We start from the raw sequence: 14,366 nt of genomic DNA, 5'->3' as shown, positions 1-14,366 counted from the left end.
ACTCGCTCACACTGAACGGACCATTCTTCGACGGTGTTCTGCGGGTACGCCAAGCTGGCAGTCTCGCTCTCTCCCCACGCGGGCGTATCTCAAGATCGAAGGTGCCGGCTCTATGGCACCCAGCTTCGCGTGGAAACTCTTCGGCTGGTTCTGAGCGCTGAAAAACTACCATCAGAAAGCTGACCTTCTATCTGCCGAATCAGGAGCCGGAGCCGTGCGGTGCGAGGCCTGCACGGTCAGGCTGCTAACCGTGAGGCGCGCGACTTTCCTACCTGAGGACACCTTGGGGTTTCCTTAGGGCTTCCCAGTCTGCGCGTCTCACACTAGTGATTTTTATCAGGCTGAAGAGAATCTGTGCACCTTGCCACCTGCCAGGTCTGCGCTCAGCGGACACGAGGAAATACACGAAAACGGACGCGACCTCAGGAGAACCGTTCCGACAAAGCAGACCGACGGCAGCTGCCTGCCTTGGGAAGCCGCTGTGGGAAGGGCTCCGGTACTGAGCCGTCCTCCCCCCTCCCACGGGCACAGCTGCCGGAGGAGCCGCGGTGGCGCGCTAGGCACGGGGGCCACCGCGCTTCAGTGCCTTGAGGGCGCAGAACGCGGGCGGAGGCCGCCGAGAGATCCCAATGGAAGGTGGGGGCGGGCGGAGGGTCGGTCGGGGGTCAGGGACGGGCTTGGACTCTGCCTCCCTGGCGTATGAAACAAGAGCAGTCTCCCGTAAGGCGGACCCCACGCCCTAGGCCAGCCTGCCCCCGTCACTAACACCGACGTCGCTCCGAGGGCACAGCACAGTCTCAGAGCACCTCCGGGCCGCTGGCCTCCTCCCACACATCAAGTCCTATCTTGGGCTTCTTTCCCCAACTTCTGGAACTCTGGGATCCCGAGCGCAGCGTCAGCAGAACGCGCGGTGGCCTCAGCCCTCCCCCTGTCGCTCTAAGGGAAGCAGAACGCTCCCAGAGACGGGCCACCTTCCTCCCGCGGGAGGGCGGGGTCCTTCGCGGCCGTCAGTGCTGTTTCGTGGGAGCTCACGGCGTCAGGGGAGTCACACGCCACGCCCACTGCTGTCGGGCTCAAGTGTCCCGGAGCTCAGCTCCCGTCCCACCACCGCCTCCGGCGCCGGCCCGCTCCTTCGTCTTGGCAAGAGGCCGTGCTTCCTGCACGCTGCCTCTTGGGTCCCTGACTGCGGTCCCTCCACCTCACTGCGGCCACATCCAAGGCCCGGTCACAGTCAGTGACCTGCCTTCCCACAGTCCCTACGCAGCCCCTCCCGCGTCCCAGACAGTGACTCCACCTCCCTTCACTCGTTACGCGCAACGCCACCCTCTACTGCTCTGTCGACACCTCGACTCCAGCGAACGCGACGCTGTGTCCACGCCACCCCACCACGCTGCGGCCTGACTCCGGGCTCACGACCGCCCAGCTTACCACCCGGCACCCCTACCTGCCACGCCCCGCACATCCACTCTTCTACTCCCCTGGAAGGGGACTCCACGTCTCCTCTCCCTGCCTCAGACCTGCAATGTTCCCTCACCCCCACCTAGTGGCTCTTCGCTCCTTCCAGTCCACCCACGTCAGGGAAGCGCTCCAAGACCCCTCCACCGCTCCCCCCCCCCCCCCCCCGCATGCCCCCCCCCCCGCCCCACCCCGGCCCTGCCTCTGGGCACTGGGTCCCAGCCAGGACGAGTCCCCCTCACCTGCATCGACAACTCTTGTCCTTCTCAACAAGCTGCTGGCTTTCCCATCTTAAAAGAAAACACCTTCTCTCCAGCCCGCTTCCTCCTACCAGTTACCATCCAACTTCTGTTTTAGCAAAACACCTTCAGAGGCGCCCAAGAGACGCCCTCCCCTGCCTGTGCCCCCACCTCAGCGAGGTGCGCGTGCACCTTCCCCGTCTCCCCACGACCACCCTCTCGAGACCCCCACGGCCCCTCCGCTGAACACAGTCGTCAGCCAGCGATCCCCATCTGCCCCCCCAACCTGCTCCGCCGGCAGGGCCCCTTCCGCCAGCCCCCATTGGCCACTCTCCTCTGAGGCTCGTCCTCCATGACCTTCGGCTCCCTCCTCCCCGCCCTCTGCAGACCCCAGGTCAGACACCCCTCCTCTGGGCCTCTCACTGGACACAGGCTCCAATCGACCTATGGGCCAACCACATACTTGGAGCCTCGGGCCCTGGTCCGGGCTCTCACTCTGGCACAGAACATTTCACACGTCCACAACAGGACGCAGGACTTTAGTCCTTCCCTGTCGCGGATGATGGCCGATCCATCCCTCTGATGCTCAGACCCCCTGGGCACCATTTCTGCCTCCTTTCTCACAGCCGTGCGGTCCCTCCCTGCGTGCCACCAGCCCTGCCCTGCGTCACATCCGGCACATGACTGCGTTCCATCATCGTGCCAGCGCCCCATCCGAGCCCCTGTCACCTGTGACCTGGGTTAGTGTGGTCGCCTCCTCCCCCCCTCGCCACCCTGCCGCGCTCTCCCTACGGAGCAGTGACAATGGTCCTCTCGTAACAGAAAGTGGGGCCCTGTCCTCCTCCACTCAAACCCCTGGTCACAGCCCCTACTGCTCAGAGGCGAAGCCGAGGCCCTCAGAACGGCCCGGGGTCTCACATGACCGGGGCCCTGCGTGTCTTCTCTGCTATCATCAGTCCACTTGTGGCAGGCTGTCTCTTTTGGGTTAATTCCACACACGAGGCTTGGCCTCATCCCGGATTCTCACTCGTCCCTCTGCCTGGAATAGTCTACCCTGAAACGGGCTCCCCGACCTCCTTCAACTCAGCTCTGTGACGAAGCTACCCGCGTGACCCCAGCTAAAGCCGCAGCCCACCCCGGGCCCTGGCTCCGCTCCACCTCTGTCCTCTGCCACGCCACGTAATGTTCCTGCCGTTAGGTTTACTGCTTACTTCGTGTCCCTGTCCGCCGGAAAGCAAGATCACAGCCGCACAAAGCCTCCTCGGCTTCTCTCAGCGATAGATCTCAGATGTCAGAGACGGAGTGGGCGGAACAGATGCGTGAAGGCAGGCTCCGCGTCACCGGCTCAAAAGTAGCTTCCTAGCCTCAGGACACGTGTCCGCGACAGTAACACTCGAGGCGAGGCACTTCAAAATAACGCCTGAGGGACGCGGAGCAGGGCGCTCGCCATGCAGACATTCCCACCGGGGAAACGATGAGAAACACCAACTCCGGCGTTCCCACAGCTACCTCTGCCGCCCCGGAAATTCAGAGGCCGCCCAGGGCTTTCCGCTAAGTCATAAAGTAAGAAGTACAGACGTTTCAGCAAATGAGTCTGGCCCGCCAAGCTGGCACGTGCCCGAGCGGGCGGGGAACGGACCCGACGAAGCCGGGTGGTCCTCGCACACCCGCCGGGCCGGCGAGAACGACTCGGCCGCGGCACCCCGCAACGTCACCAGGGCGGGGGAGACACGTACCTTGCACGGGCGTCACCACCGCCCCCTTGAAGTGGGGGTTTATGTGGATGTTCTTGGGCTGCTGCGGGGTCACCGGAGGAGGGGTGATCATCAGGCGCGGGGCCTCCATCTGGGGCGGCACGTGCGCCCCCTGGGGAGACGGGGCGTGCTGCGGGTGCTGCAGGGGCAGCAGGGGCTGCAGCGGCTGCTGCTGGAACAGGCTCCTGATGGGCTGCTGCTGGGGCGGCGGCGGCGGCGGCGGTGGCGGCTGAGGCTGCGCAGGGGGGATCAATCTTGGAGAGTGCGTCTGAAAACCACCAAGAAGACAAATGCACAGCAATCAACGTTTGGAAGAGAGGTAGAAAAAGGCTACTGCCCTACAGGTCTGCGCGGACCCCAGCCTGAGAGTCACGGCTCACAGCGCTTCCCGGCTAACGGCGGTAGGAAGCAGCAGGGCCGTGCCGTGCCGCCCGGGCCCAGGGAGGGGGCCGCTCGCGACGGGAATCCGTCCCGGGCACGCGGAGGGCGGCGGCGGCGGCGGCGGCGGCGGCCTCAAAGGGACTCTCGTGGATTCCAAAAGAACAACTTTCGGTGCAGCCACTGACGCTGCCCGGAGGTGAGCGCCGCGCGGCACACAGAGCCCAAGCCGCCCTCAGCCCCTGCGGCCGTGAGGCCGCTGTCCCCAGAGAGCGAAGAAGAAAGTCGGGCGTGAGACACCGAGCTAGAAACGAGGGCTGTCCTCGGGGAGGACACAGGCCTAGCGAGAGCCTGACTCCCCTGCGGGGCGGGGGAGAGCTGAGAAGGTGGCACCTGCACCAGAAAGGAAGGAGGGAAGGAGGGGCGCCGGGCAGGGGACTCGAGGAACAACCCGGAAGCAGCAGCGGCGCGGACACGCCTGCTGGGAAACTCGGAAGACCAGGGCGGCCGCAGCCACGCACACCCAAGACGGGGGAAGGCCGGGGCGTGAAAACAGACGCTCGAGGCAGTCAAGCATCTCGGGGTGATTCCATCCGACAGTCACGAGAGGAGGAAACCAGCGACCACGGCCGTGGCCGCCGAGCGCCGGGCCGACACCGTGTCTTCGGCGCCTACCGAAGGGTCGGTACATGAAGTAAGCGGCCGATGCCCGACGTCGCCATCAAGTGGATCCCCGTCACTGTGCTCTTCCAAAGCAGCTGGTGAGCAGCAGAGCCGGAAGTGGGGTCCGACAAGCGGAGTCCACGGGTCCTGCCTGTGAGCACCGGGCCGCCATGCCGCACACCGTGGAGGCCGTGAACTCCAGCTCCACACGCATGGCGGCACACGCCACGTGCAGGATGGGGAATTACAGATGGGGACGTGGTGGACGTGGGACGGACGTGGGACAGAGCAGACGGACCACTCAGCAGGCCACGGCCGGAGCTGAATGCCAAGAAAAGGCCAGGGTCTGACGAGCAGTAGGGAAGACACATTTCAGAGGAACGACGAGGATTCGGAAACCAGAGCGTATATGGCCTTGGTCTCAGGGGGGACTCTTCCAGAGACATTCCAGGGCTAGCCTGGGTCCTCAGCTCTCCGCGCTCCCGGCATCCAGAAGTGCTCCCTCTCGGGCCTCACGCCGCCGGGTACTGTGCACACCCCTGCACTATGAGTAGGGATCCAAGCCACCAGGGAATCCCCACGAGGAGCATGCTGACAGAGGCTCACGAGTCAGATCTGAACTGAACAGAGGACAGGCACCGTGCAGGCTCCTTCTTCACTCAAGAGCATGAAGGGGTGCGAAGGAAATGACGTGCTCTCATCGAGCGGAGCGGGGGGCCTGGGAGGCGCCCACGTGGAGGGGCACGGGGCAGAGCCAGGAAGCGCACGGAGGGGCTCGGAGCGCGCCAGAGGCGAGGGCTTGGGAGACGCAGGTGCGCACAGAGAGGGCAGGTGGCAGGAAGGACGCCGCCGCCCAGCAAGAGCTCTGACCAAAAGGAGGGCGGAGGAGAGGACAGCTGAAGGGGGGGAGGAGAGAGAGCACAGCGCAAGCCTCAGGCGCTCCTCCCTGAGGAGGAGCTCGCTGCGGACACCCAAGGTGCCAGGGCACAGCAGCCAGGAGGCGCAGGGGAGCAGTGACTCTGAGAGCACAGTCAGGAAGTGAGGAGAGCGGAGTCCAGGCGGCAAGGGACCGACCTAGGAGGAGACGGACTGACACAAAGCCACGAGCAAGCCTTTGACTCATTCTTCCCACAAGAGTCCAGACAGACCGCTCTGGGGCACGAGAGTGAGCGGGGTCAAAAGCGCTCGTGGTCGCAGGTGGGAGCGAGCTCAAGTTCATCCCCGACAGCCCTGGTCTTCCCAGTACACGGAAACTTCACATCACTGTGACCAGGAGACGCGAGCACAGAGCTTCCAGCCCAGAGCACCATTAGGCCGAGCAGGGCCAGCCATAGGCCCGTCCCCAGCTCCCAGTGGGCTCCAGAGCTCTCCGTGGTCACGAGAGCTCTGGGGACACGACACCCCTGGCAGGGGCCCCGGTCCGTCCTCCACTCGGCTAGGGATGCGCAAGCGCTCCCAGCCCCGCTCGGTCGGCCCCTCTGAAGGACGAAGGATGCTGGCTGGGCAGGCCTCCTGTCCGTGGGTGCGAAGTTACCTCTCCGGGATCGCAGAGACACAGCTACACAAAAACAAATCTCCCGTGTGGCTGTTCCCCTCTCCCCCAAGGAGGCCAAAATCACTGAATTGGCTGTTGAATACATGGCAAGTGGAGGCTGGGGCAAGGATAAGGGGTGGGGAAGAAAAAGAAATCAAGTCCAGCCTTTTTGCCATTGGAGAAGCTTAAGAACAAAACAGTTGTGTGAGCAAACAGCAGTTATTAACATCGTCAGCTTCTTTATGCTGTGATCAACCCACCTACCTCTCTCCCCTTCCTGCACCTCAAAACGGAAATTCTCATGCAAAAACAGTTAAGTTACCTCTTCTCCCTTGTTACATTTCACAAATGGCTGCATGCTAACATTTAACAGTTCTACACAGAGGCAAAATGTGGCTTTCCCCTAAATTCAGACAAAAATGGAGGAGGGACATGTGGCAGACACAGTGGACACATACTTGTACTAAGCAAATTTGTCCTTGGAGACTGGCTTCTGAAGGAAAGAGCCATAAAATCCTAAAACGAACTAAAAGAACATAAAAATCACTTTCGTCCTTCTTTACCTCTGCGCTATCTCCTCTTTGAAATGCACGGGAAATTCAACTTCAGCTGAAATTACAAGTATGTGAGTATGGATGGCACAGGACACTTACTCTAAGAGAATCTGCTCCGATTTGAGGAGAAACCGATGGGAAACGGTATAAAGAAAAAGCCACTTTTATAAAATGAACAGTGCTACCTGGATTCTCCACGTACGGTCACTGTTTTGAGCGCGGGCACTCAGGACAAGCAGGGAGAGGACGGAAGCCTGGCTCCTCTGGGGCTCCTGTCCCTTGAGGACATAAGCCTCTCACTGCTTCTTCCTCCGTAAGTACGGAGTGATTTGTCACTGCCCGACTACCAGGAGGACGGAATTTATAAGGACACAGGTGAGAGCATACCGTAAAGAAACTTTCGCCGTCATTCCCCGCATTAAACTTTAAGTTCAGACTCGGTGATACACACAAAGTAGGAAAGCCGCAAAGGCACATTTTCATTTGTTCTAACGTGTTGGGCTATCACAAGAAAACTAAGAATTACCACGCCAGGAGGCTGCGTCGGAAGCAGGGCAGGTCTGTGATCTTTTATTCTTGCACGCTCACTGCTCTCTCTCCTCTGGTCTCCCATTCCACGACACACTAAAGAGCTTCCTCTCCTTCCTCCCCGCCTCGAGCCATAGCGTCCCTGCTTATGCTGTCGCTCTCTCTCTTCGAACTCAAGCAACGCGGCTTTGGCTTCGGCTGAAAGCTCTATTTGAAAAGATGCATACGTGTTAGAAATCTTCAAACGGCCTAAACTCGATACACAGGGAGCAAACAGGGAAGACACACGGGACAAGGAAACCCCGAGACAGCAAGGGTCTCACCCACAGCAGGGAACTAAACCAGCAGCGGGCGGGGTTCAGCGCCCGGGAGACACCCGTTAAATGAGGACATGCTTTTCCCGGGGAGGAAGACACAAGGAGCCTCCGCCAAGTTCAAGTCTTTTCGTTGGAGACCACAAAACGGTGCAGAGGGAAGCTAAAAAGAAGGGCCTGAAGTTCGGTTTAACCACTGCCCTCAAACTGCCGCGGACACTTTCCCTTTCACGGACAGCAGACAACGCTGGGGAGGACCTGGGCCCACCAGGCCCGCCCCGATACAATTTCTCAGTGAGACCAGCCCAGGTATTATGAATGCACCGTGGCACACAGACTCAAGATCGATAAAAAATCAATCAATCAAATAAATTCCTGTTTGTTCTGATTTAAGCGGAACTATTAACGGCATCACTCGGAAATCAAATAATTAATCTCATACAGTGGAAAACTCATTTCGTATGATCATTTCAGATTTATTTAAAGAGACCTTTACTCTGTGAAAAAAGGCTTACATCCACGCTGTCTGATACGGAAGCTATATCAAATGAGAGCAGAGCCACAGAAGAAAAAAACCCATTAATGCAAACACCTGTGGGATGCCCAGGAGCCCCTCACCTCGCTGACCACTGCTTTAAGGATATAAAAACATGGACGCTGGCCCTAAGAAACTTCAGCTGGCACCTTATTCTAAATCCCTAAAGGAGAAAAGCCGACTTACTCAAATACGGTTCCTTTATTTTAAAATACTATGTAAACTGTGATATCTCACGTTAACAAATGTGTACCTTGTAAAGGTTTCACTGAATCCCGAGGGGCATTCTTACTTACACCTTCTTCCAGAGTGAAGGACAAATTTTAAACGTTACCAGCTTTAGCTCCTATCTTAGATTCCATAATCATCTCCAAACTCTTCCAAAATCTCTTAAGCCACATTTCATTTTCTTGATATTGTTTCTATGGTATTCCCCTCCCCTTTAAATAAATCTAGACCCCATTCAAAAGAAAATTTAATCTCTTCTTAACAAGCACAGACTTTTATTCTAATCTTGACTACATGACTGGTTCACATACACATTTTATGCGGTGAATCAGCAATTATTTTTCTAGTGGTTCTAAGTGTCAAGACTGATTTCACTATCCCCAGTAATAAAATGGTTTCAAATGACATCTTTAATCAGCAAGTAAAAATGCTTTCCTCCAATTGAGACAAGCTGTCACAAAAGGTCACCAAAATATGACAGGATGGAAATTACATTTGTAACTTCAACTGAAATGTTAATTTCCTCTTAAGTGTTTTCTGAACTATGTCCATATTCTAAAGTGAAAAGATAGAGTTCAATGTAACAAAGTTTTACACTGTATTGCCCTAAGATGTGCTTAGGGAAAACATCTGCGTACAAATAATTTTATAACAGCTGGATTAATACATAACGAGTCAATATTTGCAAAATACACAGCTTATTTGGCGAAATGGAAATAAATGATAGTCTGAATTTTTTTTACAAGAGAACTTGAACGAAGAAATTTGTAAAACCCTTGCTTGTAATACAAGGACCATCAAGTACCCTCCTGCTGGCACTATCAATCTTGGACTGTTTGTTATTAGATGAAAATACTCTTTCCCACAGATCCTCTGCCTTAAGCAAAATTAACTACGGACTTTATTTCAAGAGAACATTATGTGGACATAAGAATGTTCTTTAGACTAAAGCAATAAAATGTAATTTAACACATTACGTGTGCCAGCGAAACTTAGACTATTGCCAAATCTAGATGCCTACTCCTAGATTAATGGATAAAAGCAGGCCTAAAATAAATGTTGTCTTGCACGCACTGCTGTCCTGCTTTCCAGGAGAATCTCAGGCCCACCTCGGTCAGGCCGAAGGCCTGACTGCTCTGAACCTCTGCGCTGAGGCTTTAGGAAAACCAGTCACTGACACCCACTGTCCAGAAGTGGCTTTGACATTTCCATTCAAAATTTGTCAGTCCTTTACATATGTTTGTTCTAGAAACCCTGCTCAGCTGGGTTTCACAAGTGAGTGAGGCCCTCATACCCTACAGCATCCTCTGTGTGTGACGAGTGACATCTATCTGCTAAGCACATAGCTTTGTGCCACCCTCGGGGAAACTAAGAAAAGGTTTAGTTTCCAGAATGCTGGCTGAGCTCCTTACTTAAGGTCGTAACCTACACGAAAGCCCAAACTCTACCTGAATTCCAAATCCACATCAATGACTACACACAAGGTTCTATAGCTGCCAGACTGTCATACATATGAATCTAAGTTCCTCCTCATTTAGGGACGGCTCTACCTGTGTGAACACAGGAAAGACTAAGGGAGACCCGCACCTTGTTAGGTTCTAGCGGGCACTGGCTGTCTACATGCAGCCCAAAGGGTCAGAAACAGGGGGGCCAGAGGACGATCTCATTCTTCTTTTTAAAGAGTGGAGTGTTGTCAACATTAATCAATTATATCACAAAATAATTTTTATTTGTATTAAAAATGTTAAAGGACACCATTTGTCAAGAAATACATATTATAGGAAACAACATCTGGACTCTGGTAGCAAGATATTTTAATTCCGTTACAAGGAGTGGGTGGACAGCGTTATACAGTCAAATACATGTAAGGATTTCTGTACAGAACCTGAACCTGACGTCTCTCTCACCAGGAGCACGCAGATAAACTGATGGGTAAAACACAAATACTGTAGCAGCTTCTCTTTCTCAATCAGTATTTTCTTATGTACAAAATTAACCTTTCGTTGGAGGAGGGGGATCAAGGTAATGAGAGCTCACTGTTTTAGAAAACCAATCTTCACATGGACAGAAAAGTCCCTTTGGTTCGGGGGAAAAAGCCTGAGTTAGTAGAAAGCTCGAGTTTCAAACACTAAGCTTCCTTATGCAGGGCTCACAAGTATGGAGCATTTAAGCACCATTTTCACCTACCGTAGTACCTGGCCGAATTTGCACAAACATACTTAAGCCTTATTTGTTAACGTTTAAAAGAAACAGTTAAATGTCTACACTGTTTATGCTGACGGCCCCTCTGCCTCCAAGGACTCCAGACTCTCTCCCGCCGTATTTCAGGTCCCCGGCTTGCCTACCACTAACCCCTTCAGGCTCCATCTCTCAGGAGGTACAAATGACCCTGAAAACAGCAAAACGAGGCAAAGGTCCTGAGACACAGGAATTAAAGCGACACAGAGAGTGAGCACGAGCAGGCCGGACCCCTCCAGATGTGAGGTCAGTGCCCGGGGCAGGTACAATGCAGAGAGATGGCCCTGGCTGAGGCCGGGAGGTGGCCAGAGACATCAGGTTCAGGCAGGGATGTAACATTACCGATTCCTCCTGCTGAAGGATACACTGTGTTCCTCCCCCACCCTTCTGTTTTAAGACTTCCGCTCATCTCCTTTCACCCAAGGCCAACTTCAGACCTTCCTTCTCAGAAAACTTATGTTGTCCTGCTTCAGACAAACTGGCAACTTTATAGCATAACTAGAGAAAAAGGCAGGGAACTCCCGGGCCAGAAGGTAGAGGAACTGGGAGGGGAAAGAAGTAGAGAGCCCAAGAGTCTAGGGCAAGCTCTCCACAGAGCTCACCGAGTGAGGTAACATGGCAAGAGTGGCTCACTCACGGCTGGTCACCTGCACGCCTCGGGAGCTCAGTGTCCTCGTGCACAAGTCACATCTGCCGCTCATGGACACACGCTCGTGTTTCCAACTAAAAAATGGCCGATAATGGTTTAAGAAGTAATAAACGTAGTCACTGGGGGTTAGTTTCCCGATTTTTACTTTGACCAACAGCAGGAAGCAGGTGAACCCCGTCCTTCCACCCTCCCACCTGCCTCCTGGAATTCGGTACAAAATCCCAGTGGTTCTCAAAACCCGGGCTCGAGAACAGCAGGCACAGCAGCACCTGGGAACTCAGCAGAAATGCAACTTTCTTGGACACCCCCTGAAACCTACCGCATCGCAAGAGCTGGGAGTAGGTCTAGGAATCTGTGTCTTAACAAGCCTTCCAGGTGGTTCTGCTGCTCACTCAAATCTGAGAACCACTGCTTTCTCTCTGCAACGGACACTGGAGAAAACGGTTGTGGGGTAGGGTGGGGTCAGTGCTGATGAAGGCTCTCTGCTGGCCTGCAACGGCCTGCCGCAGACCTTCAAAAGCAGCGTTTGTTCAACTGACTACGTCTGAACGATCTTACCTCCTCAAACACGGAGAGGAGCGGCAGACGGAAAAAGAAAACACAAAAACAGATGGTTATGATGACACTAACAGGTACAAAATACAAACTGTCTAGTCCTGAATTAGCCCTAGCAACCTCGTGGTCTCAAGAGGGGTCAAAGGGCCGTCCCCACACACCTTCCCAGAGCCGGCCAGGAACTGCGTAACATGCATGAGAGTGGGTCTAGGCCATCGACTCCAAAAGAAAAGCTATTAAAAAAATAAGCAATCAAATATTTTATTCAAACATTTTTAATCCAGAAAAGTCATTTCTGTAGAATGACTTTTACAGCACCATAACTCAGCTCTAACCTCACACAGACCGTCCACTCTCTGGACGGCCATGCATAATAATCTATAAAGTCAAGAAAAAATTTTTTGAACCTATTTAGCTAATCATAATAGTACTAAGGAGGAAGTTGAAACGGGAGTGAAGAAGGATGGGAGACAGGCAAAAAAAGTTACCCAAAGTTTCTGGAATGTTCCTTCTCTCTCTAGTTACATCTGAGAGCCTAATAATTGTTCCTTCTTTCCTTTCAGTTTTGAACCGCAATCGTCCAGATTCTTCATCATCATCATCTTCCTCATCGGATTCTTCTTTTACGTCCTTCTGTAGTTCCAAAGTCTCCATACCTCCCTACGATGCAGACACACAAAACAAAAACGGAGACTGAGTTCACATTCTTTTGAATTAAACACTGAAGCCTGATTTTATATATATAAGGTCCTTTATATTTCAGATATAAAGATGCTGCAAAATGTTCTGTCACAAGGCCGTGTGAAACCCTAAACCGATACGAGAAACAAATGATCTCAAACATTAAAAAACACGTTGGAAAGAGTTCAATTCTTGCTTGTAATTAACAGACAAACCCTATATATACCGTTACTTCTACTTCTGAGAGAAAACTCGCGAATTTCAAAAGTCCCTGCTGGCCTCAAGTCTGGCCCAGACGCCAGCAAAAGTCCACGTATTCCTTAAACCAACACTGGAGCGTGAAGACTTTTGGGCACATGTCCCCCTGTGGAACTTGCATTCCAGGAGAACCCACTCCTTTCCGGTCGCACAGGCTCGATGCTTCTGGTAACTCCTGACCCCATCTGCCATGATTTCCAAACCTGCTGTTACGTGGCTTAGTTTTTCCAGCCTCCACCTGCTTCCCCCCGCGCTCTCACCCTAGTGCTTCACTCCACCATCCAGGGTCTGCATCGCCGCCTCTGGCCCAGATTTTACTGCAACAACACGACTTTTTTTTTTTTCCCAGTCACACTGAAACCAGCTTTTATCTCCTCTTTTATTATGTCAGTATTCCCACAAAAATACTGCCTAATCCGGTCCCAACTGAAAGTCATTTCTTCATCAACAATTCTTCCTTTATCACAAATGTTCCTTTTATGCCACTGATCACTTTTGACCTTTTACTAGGTCTCAGTGACCTACTGGGAGAGAATAAGACAGGTACTTATTGAGTGCCAGGTTCACACAAATTCTTTTTGTAAACACAAGAAAACAGAATTTGCCCCCCTATTCTCGTGATTCGTTATTTTAAACGTGCTCTACTCTTAACAGAAACAAAAATGAACTGCCTCGTTAGAAAATGCGCAAGAAAAAATTTAACATAAACCCAAAAGACAACTGTTTTATATTCTCTTCCCAACATTTTCCATGAAAAAAAGTCAACTACAAATGCACGTACTCACTGCTGTGAATACTGCAAGTCTCTACACACCTCCAGGAGTTCAAATGCCTGAAGATACAACGACGAATGCATGACTATGTATTTTAAGCCTGATGACAGTGACGCTACCTTTCGGTACTCTGACATTTAGTATAGCACGGAATCTTAAAGCACCAAAGTCTTGGTATTTTGTCGGTTGGATATTTGGTATCATTCCCGTCTTCCTGAATATCTGAAACCAAGGAGTAACACTTGCGAAGGGCCCAGCTGGGCCTGGGCGGCGCTCCGCTCCACTCAAGGGTAAGCTCACGGACAAAGTGCTCTTCTCCTCGTCCCTATGCTCCAGAGCAGTGCTTCTCAAATGTCACGTCCACACCCACCACCAGGAACCCGGTTCTGATGCAGATTATGACTCCACAGGGGGGCCTGAGACTCTGAATTTCTAACATGCTCCACGTGAAGCCAACACGCTTCACAGACCACGCTTTTTGAGTAGCCAGGCCACAGAGGAGGGAAAGGAATGGCCGCCAATAAAGCAAAGATTCCATTTATTACAAGAGTCATTCCTAATTCAACCATTAACAGTAATTTCAGTTCAAAGACCTTCCAACCAGTTCAATGCACAGCTTGACAATACGAAGCTAATAAAGGGTATTCTGCATCCAAATCTCCACCTAAGAAATCTCAAGAGAACAAGGATGACTGGAAAAGCCTTTCTTTGAAGCAAATCCTAAAACCCACCAGCAAATCGAGTCTATGACCCAGCATTTCGCATTCCCAGGTATTTATCCAAGAGAAATGATCATTTATGTGCATGTAAAAACCTGTAGGAAAATATTTATAGCTCTCTTTTGAGTCAGCAAAACTGGATCAACAGTAAGTGAATGGACACATAAAGCGGGTCCATTCAATGCTCCTGAGCCCTAGCAAGGAATGAGCTACTGATAGACACCTGGGGTGAGGTGGCAAAGGGGCGTGGGGTGGGAGAGGCCAATCGCGATATACTGCGACAAGTCCGCTCACAGGACGTGCTCCAAGAG

General features: G+C 53.0%; 1 protein-coding gene across 4 annotated transcripts in view; it reads right to left on the bottom strand.

Annotated features, from left to right (window-relative positions):
• RBM33 (RNA binding motif protein 33) overlaps positions 1-14,366 on the bottom strand; it is a 134,657-nt gene that overhangs the window by 65,958 nt on the left and 54,333 nt on the right. For all 4 annotated transcript variants that reach the window (XM_049642157.1, XM_049642158.1, XM_049642159.1 and 1 more), the window contains 3 exons: positions 12,113-12,284; positions 7,104-7,312; positions 3,431-3,716 (listed from right to left, as the gene is read on the bottom strand). In XM_049642157.1, coding sequence (XP_049498114.1) covers positions 3,431-3,716; positions 7,104-7,312; positions 12,113-12,284 — 667 coding nt within the window. The remainder of the gene's footprint in view (positions 1-3,430; positions 3,717-7,103; positions 7,313-12,112; positions 12,285-14,366) is intronic.

The sequence above is a fragment of the Panthera uncia genome, chromosome A2 (genome assembly GCF_023721935.1).
Source record: "Panthera uncia isolate 11264 chromosome A2, Puncia_PCG_1.0, whole genome shotgun sequence".
Lineage (NCBI taxonomy): Eukaryota > Metazoa > Chordata > Mammalia > Carnivora > Felidae > Panthera > Panthera uncia.
This window is presented reverse-complemented; position numbering and strand designations above follow the sequence as displayed.